Below are 27,390 nucleotides of genomic sequence, written 5' to 3' on the forward strand. Positions count from 1 at the left end.
TCAGTCCCCTGTTTTGAATATTTCCTGATATAAAATAGATCAGTAAAACAGGTTTTTCCTTGGGACAATGGGCGTGGATTATGAAAATGTTATGCAAGATTAGTCAAATGCTATACTGCTTCCTTCAGGAACTGTCCAGGTACACAACTGACAGTTCAGGAGTGGTGCTTTTGTTGTGGATGGATGGGGGCCAGTGGAGGGGGCTGTGACGATCGGCTTCTTTAGGGGATGGGCTTTCCTTGTCCCCTGAGCTCTACTCCAACAGGCAAAGGTAAGACTGTTTGTCAAGAACTTTTCTTTGTGCCTCAGCATCCTGATGACTAAAAGAAGTGACACAGAAAGCCTGCTTGCTCTTTCCCTTTTCCTATTTGTAAGTACTTTTTTATTTATAAGTATTTATATGTTTATTTTGACTGTGAGCAAGCTAACAGGCTTGAGTTGAGTTCAGGTGACATTGGTGAGAGTGCTGCAGTCGTTAGAAACGAGTAGAACAATGAGAAATGCTGCCTGTGGTACAGTGGCTGGGAGTTCCCTGAGGGGGAGACAGAGGAGAATTAAGTCTCAGTCTCTCTGTGGGTGGGGGAAGGTCACTGATAATAATAATCTAGAGCTGGGGCTCCGAATTAACAAGTAAACAGTGTGGTCATGAGGGCTAGCCGATTCCAGGGGAGGGGAGAGAGAAAGAGAGAGAAGAGAGTGAAGTCTGGGAGATAAGAACCCCTTGGAAGCATGATGCTCCATTTCCGGTTTCCAGATGGTGATATTTTTGTGGGAGGATGTCATTCAGAACAATGTTCAGCGTGCCCTACTCAGAATGTTCTGCTACCTCATCTTTAACTGATATAGTTGTTAATTAAGGAAACATGCTAAAACTAATGAAATTGAATGCTCTGATAGAACAATAGATTTATACATATATATTTATATATCAACATATGGAAATACAATTGCATTTATTTTATATGTGTGTGTGTGTGTCTGTCTGTCTTGCTATATAATAAAAGTAACTATTTTCAGCAGATATTTTTTCTAAAGTCAGTACAGGGCTCCCTCTCACTTCTGCTGGTTCTGGTTTCACCATTACTGGGGTACTCAGGAGAGAGGGAAGTGCTCTAGTAATTGTTTATTCATGTTTGATAACATGTTGTTAAATAATAACCTTCCTGGGCCACTCCCCCAAGTCCTCCAAGATAAGAGATCAAGAAGTAAGAGAGTTTGGGGGGAAAGGATTTTTTTTTTTTTAAAGGAAATAGCTGTAGGGCTGCTTTTTCATTCCTTTTTGGTACTTCTCCACTGAAAAATACATGGAGTGATAAACACAACGAGACAATCTGCTTTCTGCAGCAAAGTAAGAAATAGAGAGAAATAAATGATGATGTGTCCATACAATGGTCAACTATGTGGCCACTAAAAAGTAACTCAAGTCTAAGTGCTTGGTCATGGCATCACTTCCAACAGGTGTTTACAGATGAAAAATCCTGGAGGACAAAATTGGCAACACTTTCAATAATGATTACTTCACAAGATTGAGAAAATGGGAACATTTTCTCACTTCATGTTATATACATTGTGTTGTTCAAAATGTTGGTAATGAGCCTAAGTGATACATTCCTTATGCAAAGAAAAAAATGACTGAAGGAAGAAAGATGAAAGAGAGAATGAGGAAATCAGGGCACAAACCGAGGTGTGCTCTTTTGCAGATGGGGTTAATTGTTTGCTATTTCATGTTATAAGATGCCAGAGACATGCATTAAGAAAAAATAGAATAGAATAAATAGATAGATGATAGATAGATAGAGATTATATTAGTCAATCCTTAATAAATTATGTTGCTAATAATATACTAGGCTCCTAATTAAACATTGAACTTTTAATCAATTCGATATAATATTGATAAAAAGGGACATTGGGGAAGGAAGGGGAGTACTTTGGGAATTTAATTTTATTTTCCAATAAAAGGAAAAGAAGGAGCTGGATTCCCAAAACCATGGGGCACACAAAATAAATTGAACGAGTGACAGAGAATCATCCAGACATAGGATTGGACAAGAAGAGAGAGGGGGACCAGAAGATTAATAGTAAATCCTTTTTAATAAGCTTCATATTTTATAATGTGCTTAATGTTTCATCACCTTAGGGTCTTAGTGGAACTTTAGGTACTTTTTCAGAGGTCTTTTGGTATGTGTTTATAGGTTCTAGAAAATAAGAATTAAAAATATTTTCCAGAAGAGATTTAGTAAGTTAAACTCTTTGTGCAAAAACCCCACCCAAATTATATGATCTTGTTTGTTTTCTGCTCATTTATTCCTATTAAGTCTATGAAGTTCAATTTTGCCTCTTACTATATAATTTAAGACACCCTAGCTATCTTTCAAATCTCATTAGAGAAAATCTCAGGGATGGTGGGGTATAGTATAAGGATGGCAAGAGTTGTGGTTGAGTCAGAGATGGCAAAGCTCAGAAAAAAGCAAGCCACCCACTCTAAGTGACAGAGATAGTAGAGGGTGGAGCCCAGATTGAAATCTAAGTCTGTCTCACCAAAGCTATACTCTTAAGAAAAAAAAATTTGCCTGATACAAAAGTATCATATGCTCTCACATAGCCATAATTAGAGCCTCATGTATCCTTTTACCCTATCTAAAAGGGCAATCTTTATAGAAATGACAAAGCAATGACTTCTCTGGGACAAGATGTGACTGGTACCAAAGGTGCCTGACTCAGAGGTTGCATGAAAATAGGGCTCCATACAAGAGGTGTCCACTCCACTGGCTAGGAAAAGAAAGATGGACATACACGAGATAGAATAATGGCCCCCATAGCAAATCTCAACATATTACCTTATGTATCAAAAAGGACTTCATAGATTTGAATAAGAGTCTTGAGATGGGACGATTATCTGGAATTATCTGGGTGGATGTAGGGTGATCACAGGGTCGTTATTAGAGAGAAGCAGGAGAGTCAGAATTAGAAAAGGAGATGTGATAACACAGGCAGAGGGTCCTTGTCACAGAGATCTGAAGACACTACCCTGCTGGCCTTGAAGCTGGTGGAAGCAGCCCTGAGCCAAGCAATGCAGGCAGCCTCTAGAAGCTGGGAAAGGCAAGCAAATGGATCCTCCCCCCAAAGCCCCCAGAATGGAATGCAACCTTGCTAACTAACACCTTGATTTGAGCCCAGTGACACTGATTTTGGACCTCTGACCTCCAAAACTGTAAGATAATCGATGTGTGTTGTCTTAAAGCTAAGTTTGTAGTAATTTGTTACAGATCAATAGGAACCCACTATAATAGGCTTTTTTGCTGAACTTAATGTCTCAAGCCGTCAGAGTTACTGAGGGACAGGAGGACAGGAGTGGGAGAGCTGGAGATTATTGCTGATTAAGACAGAGCAGGATCACTGATGCTGGAAAGGCCTCAGAGTTTGACTTTCAGATGTGTAGTCAGTGATTCGTGCTTTTCCATCATTCTTCTCTAATCTCGGGTTCAAGGAATAAGCAGCACAATTCGAGGGACACATATACAGCAATATGCTCACTTCATCACACAGGATATTTTCTGCTTTGTGTAGAAAATTAAAAAAAAAAAGATTTTCACTAAGATCTTGCAAAATAATTATCCTCGTATTTAATCCTTTCATATTTTAACCATTACGGTTTGTTCAGGCATTTGTAAATTTTCAAAGACAAATTTAACTGCAAATAATAAATTATTTAAAACTTACAGAAAAAGACTTTCTGAACCAATTCCCAAAGAGCAGACATTTCCTGAATCTCAATCTTCCATCATCTTCCAGAAGATGCAAAAGAAGAATTTGGGCAAGTCACATAATCTCCCCAGAGTTCCTATTTTGTGAATTTATGCCCAATTCATTGAGATGGGAAAAGAATCTTGAATCCTAGATCTGGAAGGAACCCCAGTGATGGCAGCAGCCCACATTTTTCATTTTTCATGTGAGGAAACTAGAGCAGCTACTCGTCCCAGATTTTACACCGAACTGCCCTCTGCCTGTGTCCCTAAGGACGTAGTCTACCAGACTCTCCACAGGTGCTAGCAGTGCAGACATTTTTTTTCCTTGAGAATTTTGTAATCTCAGAAGAAAGACAGACAAAAACATAAATGCATAAGATGGCTTCTTATAAAGGCAATGACAGAGGTCAGGACAGGGTGCTAATAGAGCTTGGAGCAGGGACACACAGCCGGGCATCACTCATCATGGAGAGCTACTGATTTTAAAAACTTAAACTTCAATTAACTTTCTTTTAGTTTACAAAAATAATTGTGTCCTTGGTAAATTGCTTTTAAAATACTGTCAAATAGGGGCACATGGGTAGCTCAGCCGGTTAAGCATCTGTCTTCAGCTCAGGTCATGATCCTAGGGTCCTGGGATAGAGTCCCATGTTGGGCTCCCTGCTCAGTGGTGAGTCCACTTCCCCTACTGCCCCTTCCTCTGCTTGTGCTCTCTCTCTCTCTGAAATAAATAAATAAATTATTTTTAAAAATACTGTCAAATAAAATGAAGAAAATTAAAATTGTCCATAATCAGAGATTATAGAGTCCAGAGACTATAATGCTACTATATCTCTAAATATATATATATTGTTTTGAATCTCTCTCAATATATGTATAATTTTAATGGATAATATATATATATATATATATACACATGTATCTATTAGCACACTATCAAAAATATCCTACTTTATTTTTTTTTAATTTTTATTTATTTGTGATAGTCACAGAGAGAGAGAGAGAATGAGGTAGAGACACAGGCAGAGGGAGAAGCAGGCTCCATGCACCGGGAGCCCGATGTGGGATTCGATCCCGGGTCTCCAGGATCGCGCCCTGGGCCAAAGGCAGGCGCCAAACTGCTGCGCCACCCAGGGATCCCAAAAATATCCTACTTTAAAGTCACTGTATTTCAGCATTGAAATGGATATACTAAATGCCATGTAGGTCAATTTCCACATAAATGAAACTTTTTATTTATTATTAGTTTTAGATTTACAGAAAAATTGCAAAGGTAGTACAGTTTCCCGTATCTACTTTTCCTTGTTATTAACATCTTATATTAGTGTGGTATATTTGTTATAATTAATGAAAAAATATTGATACATTATTATTAACTAAAGCCCATATTTTAAATTCCTTTAGTTTTTACCTAGTGTTCTTTTTTTCTGTTCCATGATCCCATGTGGAACACCACATTACATTTTGTTGGCATATCTTCTTAGGCGCCTCTTGACTGACAGTTTTTTAGACTTTCCTTGTTTTTGATGACTTTGACACTTTTTTAAAAGAATATTGACCAGATATTTTGTAGACTGTCCCCTAGTTGGAATTTGTCTGGTGGTCTGTCTCATGATTGGAGTGGGGTTATGAGTATGGGTGAGGAAGCTCCCAGAAATAAAGCAGCATCCTTCTCATGCCGAATCAGAGGTACGTAACTTCAACATGACATGATTTCTGATTCTAACTTTGATCATCCTGCTCAGATTCTGTTTGTCTGGTATCTCTACTGTAAAGTTACCCCCCTCACACACACACACACACACACACACCTTATATATACTTCACTCTCTGAAAGAAAGTCACTGTGCATAGCCCACATCCAAGGAGTGGGAAGTTAGAAGGTGGCTTATCGACCTGAATTATTTGGACTTCTTTTGCATGGGAGGTTTGTCTATTTTCCCACAATTATTTATTTATTCAATCATTTATTTGTATCAGTGAGAACTCATGGCTACTGATATTAAACTTTTGGTTATGATCTATGTTTTATTTAGTATGTGCTCAAATTGTACCAGCTTTGGCCATTTAGGAGCTTTTTCAGCTGGCTTTTGGATCTCTGACGTACTGCATCAGTGTGTGTGTGTGTGTGTGTGTGTGTGTGTAGCACTTCCTTACCTTCTGGCACTGTCAGGAGCTTAAGTTCATGTTTTATATTTCCTGCTCTAGCCCTAAAATCAGCCATCTCTCAAGGAGCATTGGCTCCTTTTATTGGAGAAGGGTATCAGAAACCAAGATCTGGGTACTAGCCATGCTTATTAACGGCAGGGTGTTTTGCTTCTAGGCCCTCTCAGCTGACAGAGGGAGGAAATAGATACGTGTATGCCGACCCATGTGTACAGACATACCTATAAGCATGTCTGTATGTAACCCGCTGTACCTACAGTAAGCTAATCATGAGCTAACACTGATGTCTCCAAGTCCAATCCATTACCACGTGGGTCACTGCAGCCTCTTCCCCTTGCTTGTTTGTAAATTTCCACTCCAACTGTGAGAAATCCGGCTCCCGGATTTGTGTCTTTTCCCTTTTATTCTGTTAGCCTGGCTAGAGATTTTCCCTTTCATCAATCATTTCAAAGAACAGGTTTTGGTTTCATTAATTTTTCTCTAGTGTTTTTCTGTTTTCAACTTCATTGATTCTCACTCTCCTTTTTATTATCTCTTTTTTTTTTTTTTCTCCTGCTTACTGAGGCTTATGTTGCTCTTCTTCCCTCTTTTCCTAAGGTAGAAGTTTGGTTTATTGATTTTAGATCTTTTTTTTTTTTTTTTTCCTAAAATAGATGCTATCAGTTCCCTTCTAAGCATGGCTTTCGTAATTTTGCGTTTTCATTTTCATTTAGTTCAAAATATTTTAAGATTTATCTTGAGATTTCTTCTTTAGAATTAGAATTGTGTTGAATTGTGTTGTCTAATCTCTATTTTGAAATTTCCCAGGTTTTTTCTGTTATTAATTTCTAGGTTGATTCCATTGCACATGAGAACATGTTTTGTGTGATTTCTAGTCTTGTAAATGTGTTACGTCTTTCAATTTATCTAGTCTTGTAAATGTATTTTATAGCCCAGAATGTGGTCAATTTTGTTGAATATCCTATGTGAGCTTGAGAAGAAGGTATATTCCTCAGTAGTTGAATGCAGGTTTCTATAAATGTTATTTGGATCAAGTTGGTTAACTGGTGTTGTTCAGGCTGTCAAACTTTTACTGATTTTTGCCTACTCTGTGTATTGGTTACTAAAAGAGGAGTACTGAAGCCTGCAACTGTAACAGTAAATTTGTCTATTTCTCTTTTAAGCTATTGTCAGTTTTCACATCATGCATTTTGATGCTCTTGTGTTAGGTGTACACACAAGATTGTCATGTGTCATGTCTTCTTGGAGAATTTCTACCTTTATCATTATATAATGTCCATCTTTATCCCTGATACTCTCCTTGGCTCTGCAGTCAACTTTGAAATAAATATGGCTAATTCAGCTTTCTTTTGATTAGTGTGGTATCCCTTTCTCCATCCCTTTTACTTTTAATTTATCTGAGTCCTTATATTTAAAGTGCATTTCTTATAGACAGCATATAATTAGGGCTAGTTTTTTTTTATCCACTCTGACAGTATTTTTTTTTAACTGGTGTATTTAGACCATACACATTAAAGGAATTATTGATATAATTAGATTAGTATCTACTGTGTTAGTAATTGTTTTCTCTATTGGTTGTACTTGTTCTTCATTTCCCTCCCCCCCCTTTTTCTGTTTTCTTTGTTTTTTTTTTTTAATTTTTATTTATTTATGATAGTCACACACACAGAGAGAGAGAGAGAGGCAGAGACATAGGCAGAGGGAGAAGCAGGCTCCATGCACCGGGAGCCCGACATGGGATTCAATCCCGGGTCTCCAGGATCGAGCCCTGGGTCAAAGGCAGGCGCCAAACCGCTGCGCCACCCAGGGATCCCTGCTTTCTTTGGTTTTATTGAGCATTTTATATGATTATATATTTCTTCTCTTAGCTTGTATTATATTTATTCTAAAACATGTTTAGTGATTTCACTAGAGTTTACAATACCTATTTTAAATTAATCTACATGCACTTTTAATTTTCTTAAGATTCATTAATTTATTTATTTTAGAGAGAGAGAGAGAGAGAGCACACAGGAGAGGACAGAGGGAGAGAGAGAAAGAAACTTAAGCAGACTCCATGCTGAGCATGGAGGCCATGTGGGGCTTGATCTCACAACCCTGAGATCATGGCCTGAGCCAAAACCAAGAGTCCAAGGTTTAACCGACTATGACACCCAGGAGCCCCTAAAAATTCGCTTTTAAATAACTATACCACTTCATGTATAATACAGATGCCTTACAATGGAATATTCCCAATTTCTTCCCCCATCCCATTTGTGATATTACTGGTATTCATTCCAGCTATCTGTATACTATAACCACCCAATACATTGTTACTATTATTACTTCAAACCGTTTTAATTAAGATCAACTAAGAATAGCAAAAACTAGACATTTTTTTATTCTCCCATGATCTCTTTTAAAAATCTGGATTTTTGGCCTATATCATTTTCCTTCTACCTGAAGAAATTCTCTTAATATTTGCTACAAGACAGGTGATGAATTTTGCCAATTTTTTTTGTTTCTGAGAATGTTTTTAATTTTTCCTTCACATTTGAAGGATAATTTCACTGGATAGAGTTCTAATTTGATGGGATTTTCTTCATTCACTATTTGAAATATTTACTTTGCTCTCATTTTGCTTATATGGCCTCTGGTGAGAAGTCTGCTATAATTCTTACCCTGTTCCTTTGTAGGTACATTTCCCCTTCTCTGGTTCCTTTCAAAATTTTCTTTTTCACTTTTAGTTTTCTATGGTTTGAAAATGCTATACCTTGGTGTGGTTTCCTCATATTAATCCTGTCTGGTGCCTTCTGAATTTCCTAAATCTGTGGTTTGGAGTCTGTTGTTAATTTTGGGAAGTTCTCGGCTATTATTTAAATATTTTTTTCTGCTCTGTTCTCTTCTCTTTCTGATACTGAAACTGTATATGGCACGTCTTAGAATTGTCCCATAGTTCTTGAATGTTCTGTTTTAGAGTTCATTCTTTTTCCTCTTTGCCTTTTCAGTTTGGAAAGTTGCTCCTGGCCAACTTTAAGCTCACTGATTCTTTCCACTGCTGTGTGAGTCTACTAATGATTTCATCAAATGCATTCTTCATATCTGTTGAAATATATTTTTTTTATTTCTAGACTTTCTTTTTGATTTTTTTCTTAAAGTTTCCATCTCTCTGCTCCAACTTTATTTGCATGCTGTCTGCTTTTTCCATTATACCCTTAACATATTAATCATAATTATTTTACAATCTTTACCTGATCGTGCCAACATCTGTGTCATATCTGAGTTTGGTTCTAATGATTGTGTTGTCTTTTCAGACTGTGCTTTTTGTTTTTTTGCCTTTGATATGTTTTGTAAATTTTTGTTAAAAGTCATGCATGTTGTATCAGGTAATAGGAGGTAAGTAGCCTTTAATGTGAGAATTTATGTTAATCTGATTAGGAGTTGGACTATGTTTAATGTTTGTGATAGCTCTACATACCAGAGATTTCAAATTCCTCTAGTATCCTTGTTTTTATCTTCTATCTTGTTGACTTTGGTCTTCCCTAAATAACTCCTCAGAGAGAAAGAGAGAGAGAGAGACAGAGACGTGCAACTCTTTCAGCTGTAATCCACTATTATTATATGAGAACCCTGCTGGTGTGTTGATTAAATCATAGGGAGAGGAAGCATTTTATAATCTTCTGATTGGATCTTAGTCTATGTGTTAGGGCTGTGACTTTCACAAGTGTTTCTCTAGTGGAAGAACCCCCTGCTCGCAGTTACCCTACCTGGCAACAGCATTCCTAGTCTATATCCTCGATGAAGCCCTGACCCCTGTGGACTATGTTTTTTTTTTTCCTTAGGTAAGACAAGGCTAAAATAGTCTAGTATAGGAGAAATGCTCTTCCACAATTGGGCTAAGGGTCTTGCAAAGTATTTTCCCCCCCCGGAAAGTAGGCCTTTGCTGTGGAGAAGGATCTGAATATATTTCATAATGATTACTTTTCCTCTCTTTCTCCCAGAACCATGAAGGAATCTTTCTTACCTCTTCACTGAGATAACTTGGTGGGTTTTCTGGAGGCAAAGCCCTCAAAAATAGAAGACATTCTCCTGTAATGTATCCATGAGGGATCTTCAATGATCTCAAACTGTGTCATATTCAATGTGTTTATGTTGTGAAATAGTAACACATACACCATCCCTCATTAGGATTGTGTCAGAAACCTGGTCTTTTTACTTACTTTGCGAGGTTTGTTGACAGAAATGGTAGTTGTAAGGGTGATGGTTCTTCTTGAACTACTGAAGAACCTTTTTGACTAAAAAGGCTTGGAACCACTAAAGCAAAAAACACTGAATACATTTATGGAAAGGAATATGACAAGGGACAGTGTAGGAAGTCTAGATAACTAATATAACAGCTATTCAATGATCCTGATAATTTTTAGTACTCAAGACAATGTGTGACTCCACTTACTGTTTTCTATGAAATGTCTCTGAATATTTGGTACTCTCCCTTCCAGTCAAACATGCAGTGACTTAGAGGAAGGAGTAAAATCAGTGCCCACTTCTTAGATTACTGTATCACATAGGTTCAGTTTATCAGACATTTATTGACCAGTTATTTATTTCCTATGAGCAAAGTAAATGGCAATATGATCCAACTTCCTGTAGGGTCCTAGAAAACATCCCCCAATACCATTCATTTGCCTTCTGAAAGCATTTTATACCTCGATTACAGTGTTAAGCAACTCAGAGTGTCTGCAGCTAATTTGAGACATGGCTAGTGGTTCCCTTTCAGGAGTAAAGATTAGAGAGCCACTTCCATTGTATTACTTTCCTATATGGTCAGAGTTAACATATTCATTGTTAAAAAGCAATTTCAATTTTCTTGCCAACTTTCATCTTCTGTAGAGTGGATAATCTAAGTCATAAGAATGTATGTTTTCCCCCATGGGGATCAGTAAAGTGAGATAGTAAAGAAAGGGTTTTTTTGTTGTTGTTGCCAGTAATAACGCAGTCCATAAACTTTTAAAATATATCTTGAATTACTCTGCCTCTAAAAAACTTTATTCACCTATTCCTTGTTATCTTGGATTATTTCACATAGTATTATAACTTTTTGTTTATGACTCTATTTCTATCCTGAAAAGAGAGCTCCTTGATTCAGGGAGAATATCTTATTTTTATATCTATAGTACCTAGAAGAAAGCTAGCCCAGGGATATTGCTCATAAATACTTGTTGAGATGAAATTAAAATTAATAAGGTTCTATTTAGATCTGAAATCCAGTTTCTTCCATTACTGAGCTCTAAATCTATGTATCCAAACTGCTTGAGTGATTATTATTATTATTGTCACCAAACATACAAAACATAATGCATCTAAGATGATTGTAGTAAGTTTAAAGAACATTTTTCAAACATTATTGCAGTGATCCTTACAATAATTCCATAACGGAGCATCTGTGAAATAAATGTTTGCATTTTACTGGTGAGAATACCGAGTCTCAGAGATTGACACCTGCATAGTGTCTCACATATAGTACATGCTGGAACCAGCACTGGAACTAAGGGGCCCTACGTCCTAAGAAATTAATACTTCTGCTTTGTGTAATACAAGGTTTTTCTATCTCAACACTCTTGATATTTGGAACTGAAAAATTCTTTGTTGTTGGGGGAAGCTAGCTGCTCTGTGCCTGTTGAACAGTGTCCTTGGCCACTATTCATTAGATTCTAGTTGCATCCTCCACCACACTGTGACAACAAAAATGTCTCCAGACATGGCCAAAGATCCCATTGGGAAAATCAGTTCCAGTTGAGACTCAGTGGTCTTATAGCAAGCACAATATGGTAAGTGCTCTGGGACCAGCATAAGTAAAATGGGAGGCAGGGGTGGCTGAGGGGGAGGGACATCTCCTTCACAGTGGAGGCAGCTTTTAATTTGGATCTTTACTGTAGAAAGATTGAAATGACCTAGCAGTATTTATTATGATGAGAATGAATATCAGATATTTGTTGAGCAGTCATGATGTGTCAAATTTAGCTCTAAGGGTGAAAATATAATAAGCGTTGTTAAATGTCTTCCTAAAATGAAATACCATCTTAATGTCCATCTAGTGGAACATAGAGTTATTTGGGGTCTCTTAATCTCATGATATGCATTTAGCATCTAGATTTATTATATTATCTGCTAAAGATTACTTAGGAAAGAATTGCCTCTCATTAATTTTTGTAGCTTCCTAACTTATAAATCAATCCCAATCATCATTTAATTGTACTGTACATGGAGATTATGTTTTCTAGTAAGTTTCTAGCTCATTGTGAAGGTCCAAAGCTATTGAACTAGAATGTCTTTGCATAAATGCAGAAGGAAGGAAAACCTACCTTTAGCTCTTGTCACTGTTCAGCCAGGTTCTTAGAACTGCATAGAAATTGCCTCAGCAAACATGACAACCATTTCTCTGACTCAGCTCAATGAGCCCAGGGCTAAATATACTTGGAAAACTGACCTCTCTGAAAAAGTATGCTCTCCTTCCCTGAATAATCATTTGTGAAGTATATAAGAGCTGTTTGTATATTCTTTTTTTGAGCTCTGGAAATATGTGTAATTATTAAGCATATGGACTCGGGGGTCAGTTGACCTAGATTTGCCTGTCCTCTGCCTCTACTCATGCAACTTGTGTGACTGAAGACAGTTGTTTTAGTATCTGTGAGCCTCAGTTTCCTCATCCATAAGATAAGGATAAGAATGAATTCCACTTTGGAGTGCCTTGGTAGCTCAGTCAGTTAAGCGTCCAACTCTGTTTCAGCTCAGATCATGATCTCAGGGTCCAGGGATCGAGCACCACATTGTGCTCCGAGAACCCTTTTGTTAAAAATCTCAACTGTCTGTTGTCTCTCCCTATGGTAGTTTACTACAGTAGACATTTCAACAGTTCATCTGACTCTATTCTCCACTCCAAGCAACCTGATGATTATAATTTGGCTTCTCATGTAGGTCAAAAGTTTCAGTTCTTTACAGCTCACAACCTGATTCTGCTTTTGGCAATCTTAACACTTTTCCTCATCTTCTTGGTCTAGATTCTCCTCTTACTCTAGACTCCTTTCTGGAATGAATTCATCTGCCACCTTGGCTTCAACTAGGAGCTATTCTGTGACTGCACATGTATGTTAGCCCAGACTTCACTATTGAACTCTAGACTCCCTATCCAAACTACATACTGATACTTCCCCTCAGTGTTTCCACGGGAACCTTATATTTGCAAAACAAAACACACCAATTCCTTCCATAAACTTACTCCTTCTATAATCCTGCTTGAGAAGAAAATGATATTGACCATGTACCCAAGTTGGGAACCTGAGAAAAATCTTTCACTCCCCACCCCCACATAGTAAGCAATCAATAAAACCTACTGATTTTTTTTCTCCCATATAGTCCTACATTGCTCACATTTTTATCTCTAATCTTAGGGCTATGGTTGCAGTCACCATTATATTTCACTTGGTTTCCAGCCTCTCATTTTCAGTTTTGTTCCTTCTGTTCATTCCATTCTGCATATTGAAGCAAAAAGGACATTTTTTAGAATATAAATTTGATCATGTCACTTCCCACTACTCTCAGAATAAAACCTAACCTCTTAATAGCATATGACACCTTCCATGATCTGGTTATTCCTTCCCTTTCCAGCTATATCACTTGAAACGACTCTTCGTAGGTTTTATATGAGCCATACCTAGATTCTTGCAATTCTTCAAGTGGACAATTCTCTTTTTTGTCCAAAGGACTTTGCACATGCTGTTCCCTCCACCTTCCTCCCACCCTATGTAGAACATAGGGGCTTACTTTTACTTCCTGGCACTTTAAGAAGTCTACCAGGAGACTTCATGAGATTATAGGTGCATTCACCTGATAGGAGAGATATTAACACTGTGCTTCTTTTAGCCTGTTTTCCCAGGATGACCCATTAATGGTAGAAGTGTTATATAGGGGGTTCCTGACACTTTAGTTTTAGTGCCTAATACACAAAAATTCATTTTGTGAAACTGTCAAATCACATAGCTTTTCTGGGTCTCATTTTCCTTATCCTTGACATTCCATTATAAGATTACTGTGTAAATCCAAAGAAACCAAAGCTCTGAGAATGACCTACTTATTGAAAATACAGAAAATGTGTGGCATCACTTTTCCAATCTCACTTTTGCTCTATCCTCACCTCCCTTCTGACTGGAGAACTTTCACCTTTTAGTATATTTCCCTTCTCCCTTCCCTTTAGTTTATCTTCCCTTCTCCCTCACCTCATTGACTAACTTCTATTCTCCTTTAGGACCAAGCTTAGACTTGATATTTTCCAAGATGCTTTTTCCAAACCCTCAAAGCTGGGCCAAGAGCTCAACCTATAAGATCCTGTAAAATTCTTTCTTTTTCTCCGGAAAAACTTAGCAACTCTCTTGTCGTTTTGACCTACTTTATCCTCCTCTCTTAGACAGTGAACAAATTCACCTTACTTTATCTATCTGTGGCCGAGGAGTATCCTTCTGTAAGCTGAAAGATAGACCTGGAAGGAAGTGTTCTATTTGGGAGACTGTTCTTAGAATAACAATGCACTAGCTATCGATTGCCAGTTTCAAAGTTTCACAGATTTTGATATATATCTTCTTTACTTTTCATGCAGAAAAGCTTTATTTTAAAATTCAGTCATGTACATATTACTTTTTCTGATTTAACTATGCCTCTGAAGAGGAATTGATTTTCCCAAGATCATTCTAGTAGAAGCTAGACAGGGTCCTGTTCTCCTAATTTCTAATACAGATTTCAGTGCATGTATACTCAACTTCTCAATAAATGAGCTATATGAATAAACACATATGTAATTAATGGATAATCTAAATACAGGTAATTGAGAGTTTCTTTGTGGATGCAATTACATGCTCATTTTTATTTAAAAAAAAATCACTTTTGAAAAAAATCTTCTGAAATGAAAATTGTTGAAAGAGAGACTTCATCTTTTAAGTGTAGTTCTGAACATGATATTTCAATTAAAGTTGTCTTGTCAATTAGCCTTTATCCAAGACCATCATATCCTAGTGAGTGATGCAGACGTTCTAGTCTTCTCAAGAATAAATGGTCAGTGGATGCCACAGGAGGAAAAGGATGTGGTGTTACTTCAGGCCTTTGAGACACTCCTGGGCTCCTGAGGGTAAAGGTCTCAGATACTAGTGGTAAAGAGGTGAAAAAAATCCTGATAGACAAGGGACACCTCCCAGGATAGTTTCAAGGCCAGTTTATAGGGCTATTCAAATCTTGCTTGCAGATACTAGGAGCTCTGCAGAGGAACTCACAAGCTGTCATGAGGTTGGGAGTGGGAGAGATATAAGGTTTTCCTCTTCATTCACCTTGAAGACAACCTTAGTCCTTCCGTTTTATATATTGGGGTTCCTGGGTTTTGTTGTTTAAAGATTTATTCTATTTATTTGAGAGAAAGAGAGAGAGTAGAAGAAGAAAGAATCTGAAGCAGACTGCACTGAGCACAGAGCCCAAGACAGGGCTCAATCTGACAACCCAAGATCACTACCTAAACTGAAACTAAGAACTGGTTGCTAAGAACCACCCAGGCCCCCCTGGGGTTTCTGGTTGTTTTCCTTTTTTTAATTAAATATCATTAGAAATGCACATGTTCTTTTCATTTTCTTTTTTTTTTTTTTAAGATTTTATTTATTTATTATGAGAGACACACACAAAGAGAGAGAGAGAGAGAAAGAGAGAGAGAGAGAGAGGCAGAGACACAGGCAGAGGGAAAAACAGGCTCCATGCAGGGAGCCCGATGTGGAACTCCATCCCAGGTCTCCAGGATCATGCCCTGGGCCCAGGGCAAGCACTAAACCGCTGAGCCACTCAGGCTGCCCCCACATGTTCTTTTCTATCATTGTAACTCTGATAATCCAGCTTATCAAGATGAAAATAATTGCTTGCATGCACAACTCAAGAATAGAATCACTTTTAGGTAGTGCTTTAGCATTCTGTCCTTTGTAAGGATGCACAGTAAATGTGACCATGAAATTTAATTTTTGTAGGATGAAGTTGACATTGTACTTATTTACCTTTCTCAAGTGGAATTGCCTGATCTTTCAATTAAAATTCTTCTTAGATACTGAAATCCCATAAAGGCAGGACTATTAGCCTTGACAGTTTGGTCCTTTTCTTTATGGGTTTGGGAATATGTGTGTATGTTTATGTTTTGTATCCTCTGAACTTTCCAGTAGAACTTCCTGGGAATTGAATCTCTCCACCCGGAATATCAGGTTCCATAGTCCGCATCTCCAGTGACGGTTTGCAATGCAAATTGTTGGGTTGGTAACACACAGTACCATAACCATGGTAACCAAATGAAGACAAGTTTGCTTTACTTCCTCAGCAAAGTACATTCTAGCCCTAGCCCGGCATTCAGACCTGACGTTACTGCCAACAGTCAAGGGCATTAAAGGAACAGCCAGAGGGTTCATAGAAATAAAAACACAACTGGAACCATTGTATTCATTCCCCACCCCCACCCCCCAACACACTTCCCCTGAGTCCAGGACTTATTACTAATAATCCTGTCATTTCTAACTACTTTCTAACTGCTTTCTTGGAGGGGAGGGTGGAGAGAATCACTATGTATCTTTATCCCCAATTTGACTGCAGATTTTGGCAAGCACACTGTCCTGGCTTTCCCATGCCTCACTTCTAAATAGGAGCAGATAGAAACCTGGTCACAGTTCTGTGGTCACAAGGACTTTTTAGTGTTAGCAGCTGTGATTCTCAAGGAGACAGGAAGGCATCCAAATAAAAACAGACACTTTCTGAGATCAACAACAAGCAAGCTACAAAGGCCACTTCTCTGCCAAAATTCTTTTCTTCTGGTATAGTCATTCTTTCCATTTGTTTGTTTGTTTTCAGCCTGTGGGGGAAAGGTATTAGTCCACTATTCTCATTTTCTGTCTGTTGGAATGGAAAGGCAGCTGTGGTATGTTCTGAAACTCCTTTACTTGCAGCTGTATGACCCAGTGATGTTCCAGAAGAAAGACTATTAGCAATAAGGTGAGCAATCTAATTGTCAGGGATTCTGGCCCAGATGATTCCAGCACTCCTGTGACTGCCTGGTGGCTGCCATTAACATGGAAAGATAAGAAAACACAGGGAATGGAAATGCTTTAGGCTCAAAATTGTTAGTTTATTTCCCCTAGTTTGTGAATACCGTTTCAAGCAATGTTTCTGAGATAGGATGAAGACATTATTTTGACTTTCTTTTGTAACTATTGGGACTTGTGTGTCATTTTCACTGGTACTTATTACTTCATTGTGGTTCAGAGGATGATTTTCTAACTCTTCCATTCTTGCCATCATTATTTGTTGGCATTCTACTCTAAAGAATAGCTTTCCCATCTCCCCACAGGTCTGCATCCTTTAGACATTGGTACATATTACCCGAGCTCTCCAGGAGGTTCAAACAATTAATATTTCCACAATGACGAGTGTCAATTTCCCACCTTCTAGGTGTTTTCACACTAATGAATTTCTGAGAATCTGATATGGTAACCTATTGTCTTTTTAGTTTTCATTTCCTTGAATATTAATAAGGTTTATTACATTTACATTTTTTAGCCATTCATAGAGTACCCTTTAAAAAAAAAAAGCTTAGAACCCAAAGTAGGGCTTAAACTCACAACCCTGAGAATGAGGCCTGAGCTGAGATCAAGAGTCAGAAACTTAACCAACTGAGCCATTCAGGTACCCTAATTTCCCTATTTTTGTATTGCTTCATTACATTGCTTTTATTTCTATGTATCTTTTTTTATTGATTTATAATTGCATGTCATACATCAAGGATATAAAAGTTTTTCATAAGGGAGACAGAACATGGAAGACTCCTAACTCTGAGAAACGAACGAGGGGTGGTGGAAGGGGAGGAGGGCAAGGGGTGGGGGTGAATGGGTGACGGGCACTGAGGGGGGGCTTGACGGGATGAGCACTGGGTGTTATTCTGTATGTTGGCAAATTGAACACCAATAAAAAATAAATTTATTATTAAAAAAATTAAAAAAGTTTTTCATGTCATATATACTGTCAATATTTTTACAGATTTTTTGACATTTTGACATTTTTATCATTTTTGCCATAGGAAATTTTAAATTCTTAACTTGTTAAATCCATTGTGATTTCCCTTTATTCACTTTGGGGTCATTTTTCCACAAACTTTTACCACCTCAAGATTAGAAAAAAGTTCTACTCTTTTAGAATATTTTATTCTAAGACTATTTTTATTTCATCTTTTCATATTAAATCCTTAACACAAGGGCAGCCATGGTGGCCCAGCGGTTTGGCACCACCTTCAGCCCAGGGTGTGATCCAGGAGACCTGGGATCGAGTCCTACATCAGGCTTCCTGCATGGAGCCTGCTTCTCTCCCTGTGTCTCTGCCTCTCTCTCTCTCTCTCTCTCTCTCTCTCAGTCTGTCATGAATAAATAAAATCTTAAAAAAAAAAAATCCTTAACACTATTGGCATTTAGTTTGATGAATTGTATAGGGCTTTCTTTTTGTTTTGCTTTGCATTTTTTTCCACTAAATTTTAAATTTAGAAATAACTATAAATTCACATACAGTTCTAAGAAATAATACAAAGTCTACCTGACTTAATGAAGGAATTCTTCCAACAATGCATTGATAACCTACTTCTGCATATGTAGATTTTTATCTGGGACAGGCTTTGTCTTTTCAATATAATCAACAGGTATAAAGTTGTAATATCAGGACAGTTTCTCATAATCACTTATAAAGAATAATATGCTTCCTTCTCTAAATTCCCTGAGAGATTTTATGGTTATGGTCACAGTGGGAAAGCAAGGATGATGATACCTTTGATGTTAGAGGAATAAAGAATATGCTAGAATTTGCCTTTGTGAATAATTCAGATAGGAAAGATGATTTAGACCCAGGGGCTGACTTAGGTCTTGATCTCTTCTCCTCTCTACCATCTATTTCTGTGTTCTTGGATGGAACACTTTCTCATTGTAGTTAAGAAGTTAACCATTATAAGGACTGAAATACACAATTTTTATTGCATAACAATATTTTTTAAAATATTTTACTTATTTATTTGAGAGAGAGAGACTGAGCATGAGCATGAGCATGAGCAGAGGGGAAGAGGCAGAGGGAGAGGGAGAAGCAGACTCCCCACTAAGCAGGGAGCCTGATGTGGGGCTTGATCCCAGGACCCATCATGACCTGAGCCAAAGGCAGACACTTAACCAACTGAGCCACCTAGGCAGCCCTAACAACATGTTTTAAACTTGAGATGTGTACACCTGAAAATCTTAAAGCAAATTGCTTGACAGGTCATTTTTTTTTATAGATATCAGGCAAGGTGTATAGAAGGAAATTGTGATAGAGCCCAACTAAGAGTATTCTTAAGAGAAACAGCAATCTGCATTGGTCAGGGTTCTCCAGAGAAATGAGATAATTGAGATAGCACATATTTATATGTATATAACATAAACATAATTATATATACTCAATTAGAGAGAGAGAGAGAAATCTATATCTATCTATCTATCCATTGATCTATCTACCTATATATTGCTCATGTAATTGTGGAACCTGAGACATTCCATGATCTGCCATTTGTAAGCTCGGGACTTGGGAAAGCTGGTGGCATAGATCTAGTCTGAATCTGAAGCTTGAGAACCAGGAACATCACTGGTGTAAATCCCAGCACTATAGCATGAGGATTCTGATTTCCCAGCTCAACAGTCAGACAGAGAAAAGGAGAATTTTCTTTACACCTTTTTCTTCTCTTCAGACCTCAATAGATTGAATAATTCCTGTCCATACTGGGGTGAGCAATCTGCTTTACTCAGTCTACTGATTTAAATGCTAATCTGTTCTGGAAACACCCTCTTAGACACACCCAGAAATCATGATTAGCCAGATATCTGGACACCCTGTACTGGAGTCAAGTAGACACATAAAATTAATCATCACACCATCAGCTAAGATGACTTGTGATTTCAGTAAGCTAACATTGAAGAACATCTGTTTAATGGTTGCAAATCCACTGCTGAATAGCCCTTTGGTGAAATTTATGCTATAATTGCTCACATGCATTTTAATCCCCCTGTCTGGAATGTTTGCCTATCCATTACCCATCTTCAAGAGCCAGAGCCAATACTTCCCCTTCCAAGAAACCTTTTTTATTTCCCTAAATGAACATTTTTCTCCTTTACTATTTGAGAACAGTTGTTTTATACTTCTCTTAAAATGCATATTATGTTCTACTTCGCAATATATGGTTAATAAGTACTATTTTTTGTGATCAACTATAAGCTCTTCAAAGTTTCTTTACAGAGTAGACAGTAAAATATTGAATTGAATTTAATTAGCAGATATTGTTATTGTAGTTATTTACTTAGTAGTTCTTACATACAATACACTTTTATGAAGAATGACTAGTGCACAGTACTGTCTTTGATGGGACAGAGACTCCAAAGATAAGTAAGTCACAATTCTCCTCTCCTGAGAGCAGGGACAGAGTCCAGCAGCAGAACAATCATTCATTCATTAAACAATCATTGCTGATCACCTGTCGCTACCCATGGCCTACACTAAGTGCCATGGATAAAAAACAACAAAACAAAACAGAACAAGTCATGGTCCTTGAGTTAAGTGGGAAAGGCAGAAGTGTACAGGATGCCTGGGTGGCTCAGGGGTTAAGCACCTGCCTTCGGCCCAGGGCGTGATCCTGGGGTCCCGGGATTGAGTCCCACATCGGGCTCTGTGCATGGAGCCTGCTTCTCCTTCTGCCTGTGTCTCTGCCTCTCTCTCTGTGTATGTGTCTCTCATGAATAAATAAATAAAATCTTTAAAAAAAAGAAAGGTAGACGTGTAAACAAACTACTTGAGTGTGAAAAGTGCTATAATAAGGAGTTGTGCAGGTTGCTGTGAGTGCCAGAAATGGACTAGGATGAGAGTGGAGAGTGATAAGGGAAGTTTTATAGAGTGAGTTTTATTTGAACTTGATGAAATGGTACCCAGGAAAGAGAAAAGCAGCACCAGCAGTGGGATCTGCACCCAGTAGCATCTGAGAGGAGAGCACTTGAAAACAGCAAATAGTTCTATGCCTCCAGAGTGGGATGTACACGGAGAAACCTGGATTGTGGTGCTATGGGAATGAGAGATACCTCCACATCCTTTCATTCTCCTTCCCCAGGGTGAGGCAAGGCACCTGCGGAGAGGACAAGAGTAGAGATAATGAGAAAAGACAGAATCATTGAGAAAGAAAAATCTCTTTAAAATTGGAAAGGGATTGGAACATGGCTAGCAGTAGGTGAACCAGTTGATTCAAGTTTACCAGCCTCAAAGGCGTTTCAAGTTTCTAGGAAGCTGTATATATGGTTCTTGACTATAATCTTAACACTCCAGCTTATTTCACCAGCAAAAGATGAAAATGCCAAGTCTAAGAGAACTGACTCTGGATTCCAACTTGGGCACAACTTTCTTGTGTTTAAATCCAGTTTGCTCCTAAATGGCACGAGAGAGCACCCTTCACATATTTCATGGTGGGAGGAAGCCACCCACAGAGCAAGTCAACACAGACTGCTTGTTCCTCCTAGCAGAGTGTTGACAGAACACTCTATTCTCTAGGATCTGCCTCTACTTTACTGAATCACTTGGAAATCTTTATTCATCTTTGTGAGACTTTGGTATTTGGACAGGGAGGAAGAGCAGAAGGGCATTCCTGGCCTGGCTTTGTCGCTTGAGTTTTTGAGTGGTCTTTCAAGTAATAGGAACAGTGTTGCTTTTTTTTTAATCCCTTGTATAATTTTGATGGATATAGCTTTAAAATATTTTTAAAATGTGAGCTCCATTGGTCAACTAATAGGCTATGTGGAGGCTTGAAATAGAAAAACCATCTTATGGAATCATCTCATCTCATCCAATTCTCTCATATTATGCAAGAGGAAAAATGACATTCCAAGACAACTTGAAACCACATGCCCAATGTCATACAGCCAATGAACTATTTGTTGATTAATTAAAATAAATTACATTTTGTTTCCTTGATGATGAGTTAAGATCTTTTATCTGTTGGTAGCTGTTGGAAGACACATAAGGTAAAAGAAGGTATTTACTCAGATAATTTTGGTTGAAATAATAGAAGTGAGCATCAAGTGATTACCCAGAAAATTTTGCTTCAAAATGGAGGTAATAAATATATTTATATAGTTGAATATATATTGATATATATTTGTATGTATGTGTGCAAATATATATGTATATGTATATAATCTGATCACTTCTCTAATTCAGATTACATTGTTCCCTGATACCATATACCTATTCCTGGCAAGTTGTACCTTCCCATAAATTATTTAATTGTTGAGTATCTAAGTTTTAGTAATGACTTCATAACCAATTTTGCATTGATATTTCTCAATCCCTTGTTGGTATTCATTTAAACAGCAATTTATCCAGCAAACATGTATTGAGTACCTTTTTCTACAATTATGATAGGAGAGCTAAGATCTCTGTCCTGAAGAAAATCCCACAATGGTTAAACAGAATTATAAACACAAACTTATAAAACAATACAAAAATACTTTAATAGAGGTTTACACTAAACTATAAGGTTACAGAGGAGCAATTAAAGCCATACTCATATAGGGAGAGCATGTAGATAGAGAAAATAAGAATGGGCTGAAATTTGAGCTGTGGAACAGTCAAAATTTTGATAAGTCAGGGGTGCCTGGGTGGCTCAGTCAGTTAAGCATTGGACTCTTAATCTCAACTCAGGTCGTGATCTGAGGGTCACGAGATCAAGCCCCGTGTCAGGCTCCATGCTGGGATGGAGCCTGCTTAAAATTCTCTCTCTCCCTCTCTCTGTCCCTCCCTCCACTCTAAAAAAAATTAGGAAAGCTAGCAAAAGATCTTGAGAAAAAAGCCTTGAGTGAGATAGGAGGTAATCTGAGAAAGTATGGCATTTAATTTTTTTAGATATTTATTTATTTATTTATTTATTTATTTATTTATTTATGAGAGAGAGAGAGAAAGAGAGGGAGAGAGAGAGAGTAAGCACAAGCAGGCAGAAAGGGAGAGGAAGAGGGAGAAGCAGGCTCCCCGCTGAGCAGGGATCCTGACATGGGGCTCAATTTCCAGGTTCCTGGGATCAGGACCTGAGCTGAAGACAGATGCTTAACCAACTGAGCCACCCAGGCACCCCTAAGACCATGGTATTTTAAAAAAAGATAAAAATATTATGTCCATTAAGAGAAAATAGTGAAGTACTGAAAATTCTGAAATGAGAAGAACTGGTAGTTGAGTGTTAGCATACTAATTTGGGTGGGTAATAAGAGAGTGGGAGGTGTGGATGATGATGAACATGGGAGCATTTGCTGTGATCCAAATGAGACTATAAGTTTGATTCATATCAGATTGGCAGCAGCAGAGGAGGTCAGTGTGAGATATATTTTAAGGACCCGTCTCTCATCCTCTTTTAAGTGACTTGATATGGCATGTAAAAGGAATAAAGGAATTAAGGAAGACTCATAAGTTCTTGGCCTGAGCAACTGCCTGAATAGTGTTACCAGTTACTGAGATGGGGAACACTGAAATAAAGGCAGGTACTTAGAAGGCAAGCAGAAGTCAAGAAAAGAATAAAGGTTTCAGCATGACACCTATTAAATTAAAAAAAATAAAAGTATCCAAATGAAGATGTGAAGATCCAAGTGAAGATGTGTAACTAGAAATACCCCACTCTGAAGCTCAGGTCCCCTATTCTAAGGGTCTGGACCAGATTTGGAAATGTGAATTAAGGAATCATCATGAGTTGAATAGGAAACTAGAGTAGGAGTTGGATAGAGATTGAAGGGTCAAAGGAGGATTATTTTAAGATGAGAGACATGATAAAGGGAACGATCCAATAGGGAAGAAAAATGGTGCTCAAGCGAAGTCTGTGAGTAGAATAGGGGTGACAAGGTATGCTTTAAACTGGGAATTTGGAGGCTGTTCATTTATAGTGATGAAGTATGACCATGAGAATTGAGTGGAGGGAAGGGATGTTGTAAATATTGTAAATCTGCTGATCATTGAACTGAGTGGTCAAGTGTTGATGGATTGCCCATATTGACAATGAAATCAATTGAAATCTTCCAGGAGGATGACAGAAATACCATTCCTTTTGCAGTAAATGAGGGTAAATATCCTGGATATTTACATAGTCTGATAGCTTATGCTTCAAAAGACAGAGGAAATAAGATCTGAAAGCAGCAATTAGGAACATGGAGGAAATTTATACCATCTCCAAGATTATAGTCCTGATTCAATGAGTGAAAAGGATAAAGCCACAGCTTGAGAGAGTGGCAAAGGAAACCATGTTCAGGTTTTAATTAGAAACAGGAGATGAAGGGACATTCAGTGAAGAGCTAAAGATAAAGTGGATTTAGTAGGTGACAATCTATGAATTCCAGAGGGCACAGGGGTTGGGAGCATCTGGAGAAGGTAGGAGATTGGGCCAGATGAGGCAATGTCCACTGCCACATCCAGATGAAGCAATGTCCACTGCCACATGAGCATGGTTCAAGGGCATAATGGGATTTGTCCTATGGTCTCCTAGAGTAAGAAGTGTGAATCAGTTTCCTTCAAGTGTACGCCTCCCAGGACTGGTCTCAGTCTGTGGAAGGAAGTGAGTGGTGTTGAAGCTTATGGTAATCATCTTTGTGAAAGCATGAGGGGCTCTCAAGGCTTCCTTTTCAAACCTCTATGAGTGATGTCACAGCTGGGAAAGGGACAGGTCTTCCTGAAGCACATGGCTCTATGTAGACTTCTAAATTTTTCTACTGAGGCAAGTTATTTATATGGCAGATAGAAGAGCAAAGCAAACTGGATACCATTTGAGATCTTAACAAAAGTCTTGAACAGAGTAGTGATGAGGATCCATAGTAGAGACATAGAGATGGTGAGATTCCTGTGGATCAGAATGCTTCTGGAATTTTTTCCCATTGTGATGTTCTCTTCCTGACCATGGGGCTCCTTCAGAAGTGGAGCCAAGGCTCGAACTACAGCCTACAATTATCAATTATAACCCTGAAATTAATACTATAGTTGAAGGAATTTCTAAACTCTGATATGAGTCTCTAGTGTCAGGTAAATCTGCATCTCATGGTCACAGAAATATTTTATTCTAATACTTTCCAACTATATTTTTCAATTACTCAAACTAAGCAATCTCAAAATGACCCAGGTTATCTACAAACTATGGGTGTCGAATTTATCTCCTATGGAAAAAGAAGCAAATTGTTACATTGATTGGTGATTCTTTTCCTTTACTTGACAGTTCTTGACATGAAAATGACATACAGAGGCAACATAGAGAAGGAAAAAAAAACTGGCCCACTTGGGTATTGATTGTTTTATATACATTTTTCATTAATTTTTTCCAACAGCCATCTGAAGTGGTTATTTCATAGTCATTATAGAGAAGAAGAAATAGATTATCAGAGATGTTTGAAAATTTCCCCCAAAGAGATGTCAAAAAAGCATCAGAGCTGAGATTAAAATCTGGAGTTATGTGACCTGAAAGCACTTACCCGTTTAACCACATTAGAACCAAGAATACTGGCTAAGCCAGCTGGTGTCCCTTTACCAAATAACCAAGCAATCAACTTACAGTTACAGATTATTTACCCTGGGCAGAGTTCTGTGCTGGGATCTATGGGGAACACAGAGATAAATAATCCACAGTCCCTATTCTCCAGTATGAACAACCTTTTTGGCAAGACAACCTGTTTGCATAGAGGTGAAAAAGTTAAATAATCCCAGAGGACAAGAATGTAACTACTGTCACAGCTTTGAGTATCAAGGTATCAAATCCTGTGATTTCTCTGTGGGCTGAAGGCTTCACAGCGAAAAGGAGCATTTATTGTTGCATTTGCTCAAGTGAAAAAAATGTCATATAAAATTAATGTTACACCACCAATATTTTGAGTATTTAAAAAAAAATTTTAAAACGTGAGGACATTTTGGTACATTTCTCTCTCTCTTTTTTTTTTTTTTTTTTTGTCTTTTCAATATACTTTTCCTTAGTTTTGTTTTTACAAAATTGTCCTTGGTGCCTGTTTTTCATCCTCTTTCCTATTAAACATGATAATATAAGAAATTTCCTACATTAAAGGAGGTTCTTTATACACATAAGGATTAATGGTATTGTAATTCGAACAGAAGGGATCTGAAGACAGGGAAGAGACCTTCAGGCACAGATGGCAACATAATCTCAGATGAAGATTCACTTTGGACCAAGTCAGCATTGGCAAGAATTTGGTTCCAAATGGTCCTGGGGATAAACGGGTTAATCAGAGGATTCAGCAGAGACTCTATCCCAAACACTTCAGCCCGCCAGTCACCTGAGCAATTCAGGGCTGCCACCACATCTGTGTCGCTTGCAAAGAACTGCTTGCTCTTTGGGTCAAGCCAGTGGATGCCAAAGGAGGGTCATCTAAGCATGGGAGAATCCAAAGCAGATTTGTTTACTTAATGGGAAAGGCATCCACCAAAACAGCAGGGAACAAAAGAGTTTTTCTTTACAAAGTGGTCCCTGACCCTCGCCTTTAGCAAGGGTTCCCACTTTCCTTGGCAGCCTTTTGCTGCTCTAAAGCCAACTACAGGGGAGCTGGCAGGGAGCATATCCTCACTGCTTGTGCAAGCCCAGTGGCTGAGGTCAAACATGCCATTTAAGAACAGAAGTTTCGGGACATACCCAATAAAGCAGCACTTCTATCTAGAACTTTAACGATTTTTACATTGTTATATTTGAAAGAAACAGTAGCTCTGTTAAAATTTGACATTGTAGTACAGAAGCAGCAGTTTGAGGACTTTAGCTGCTTGACAGCTCCTGCTCCCACTACAGAGTGGATTGGTGCAAAACAGGACCTCACTTTCAGTTGAGGTTGGTGGAGGAGCAAGACTGTTTTAGGGTATGCCCTATTTTTCTATGATACTTTATCCTTTTCTTCAGACTATGAGAACGTATTGAGTTTGTTGTCTCATGAATCTTGTTAAGCACGATTTCACAAGGATATTTTCCCTCCTTGTGAAATCTTACGTTGTCAGAGTTGAATACACACACAAGATGCATGGCATTGCCAAACAGAACTTTTTTACTCAAAAGAGCCAAAGTATGAGTAAAATTAAATAGCCAGAAATGAAAGCCAATTCAATTAAATTCTTAAAGTTTATTTTGTCTAGTGTTATGGATTCTACTACACCAAATAATCCTATAAAGTTTAGAAAGATAATCTTATCTGTATTATTTTTGTCTTGTGTTAGCATCAGAATTTTTATTAACATATATTTGTTCCCAGAGGATATTCTGAAAGTTAACTTTCTTTTTTAAAAATATTTATTTATTTATTTCAGAAAGGGAGAGAGAGAGAACCCTTGCAGGGGGAGGAGAGGGTGGGCAGAAGGAGACAGAGAATTTCAAGCAGACTCCCTA

At 37.9% G+C, this 27,390-nt stretch overlaps 1 protein-coding gene across 1 annotated transcript in view; it reads left to right on the top strand.

Annotated features, from left to right (window-relative positions):
- The first annotated feature begins 265 nt into the window (after nucleotides 1-265).
- ITPRID1 (ITPR interacting domain containing 1) overlaps nucleotides 266-27,390 on the top strand; it is a 110,172-nt gene continuing 83,047 nt past the window's right edge. The window contains 1 exon segment of the mRNA XM_038557250.1: nucleotides 266-370. Within this exon segment, the coding sequence (XP_038413178.1) occupies nucleotides 317-370 (54 nt within the window). The 5' untranslated portion in view covers nucleotides 266-316.

The sequence above is a fragment of the Canis lupus genome, chromosome 14 (genome assembly GCF_011100685.1).
Source record: "Canis lupus familiaris isolate Mischka breed German Shepherd chromosome 14, alternate assembly UU_Cfam_GSD_1.0, whole genome shotgun sequence".
Taxonomy (NCBI): domain Eukaryota; kingdom Metazoa; phylum Chordata; class Mammalia; order Carnivora; family Canidae; genus Canis; species Canis lupus.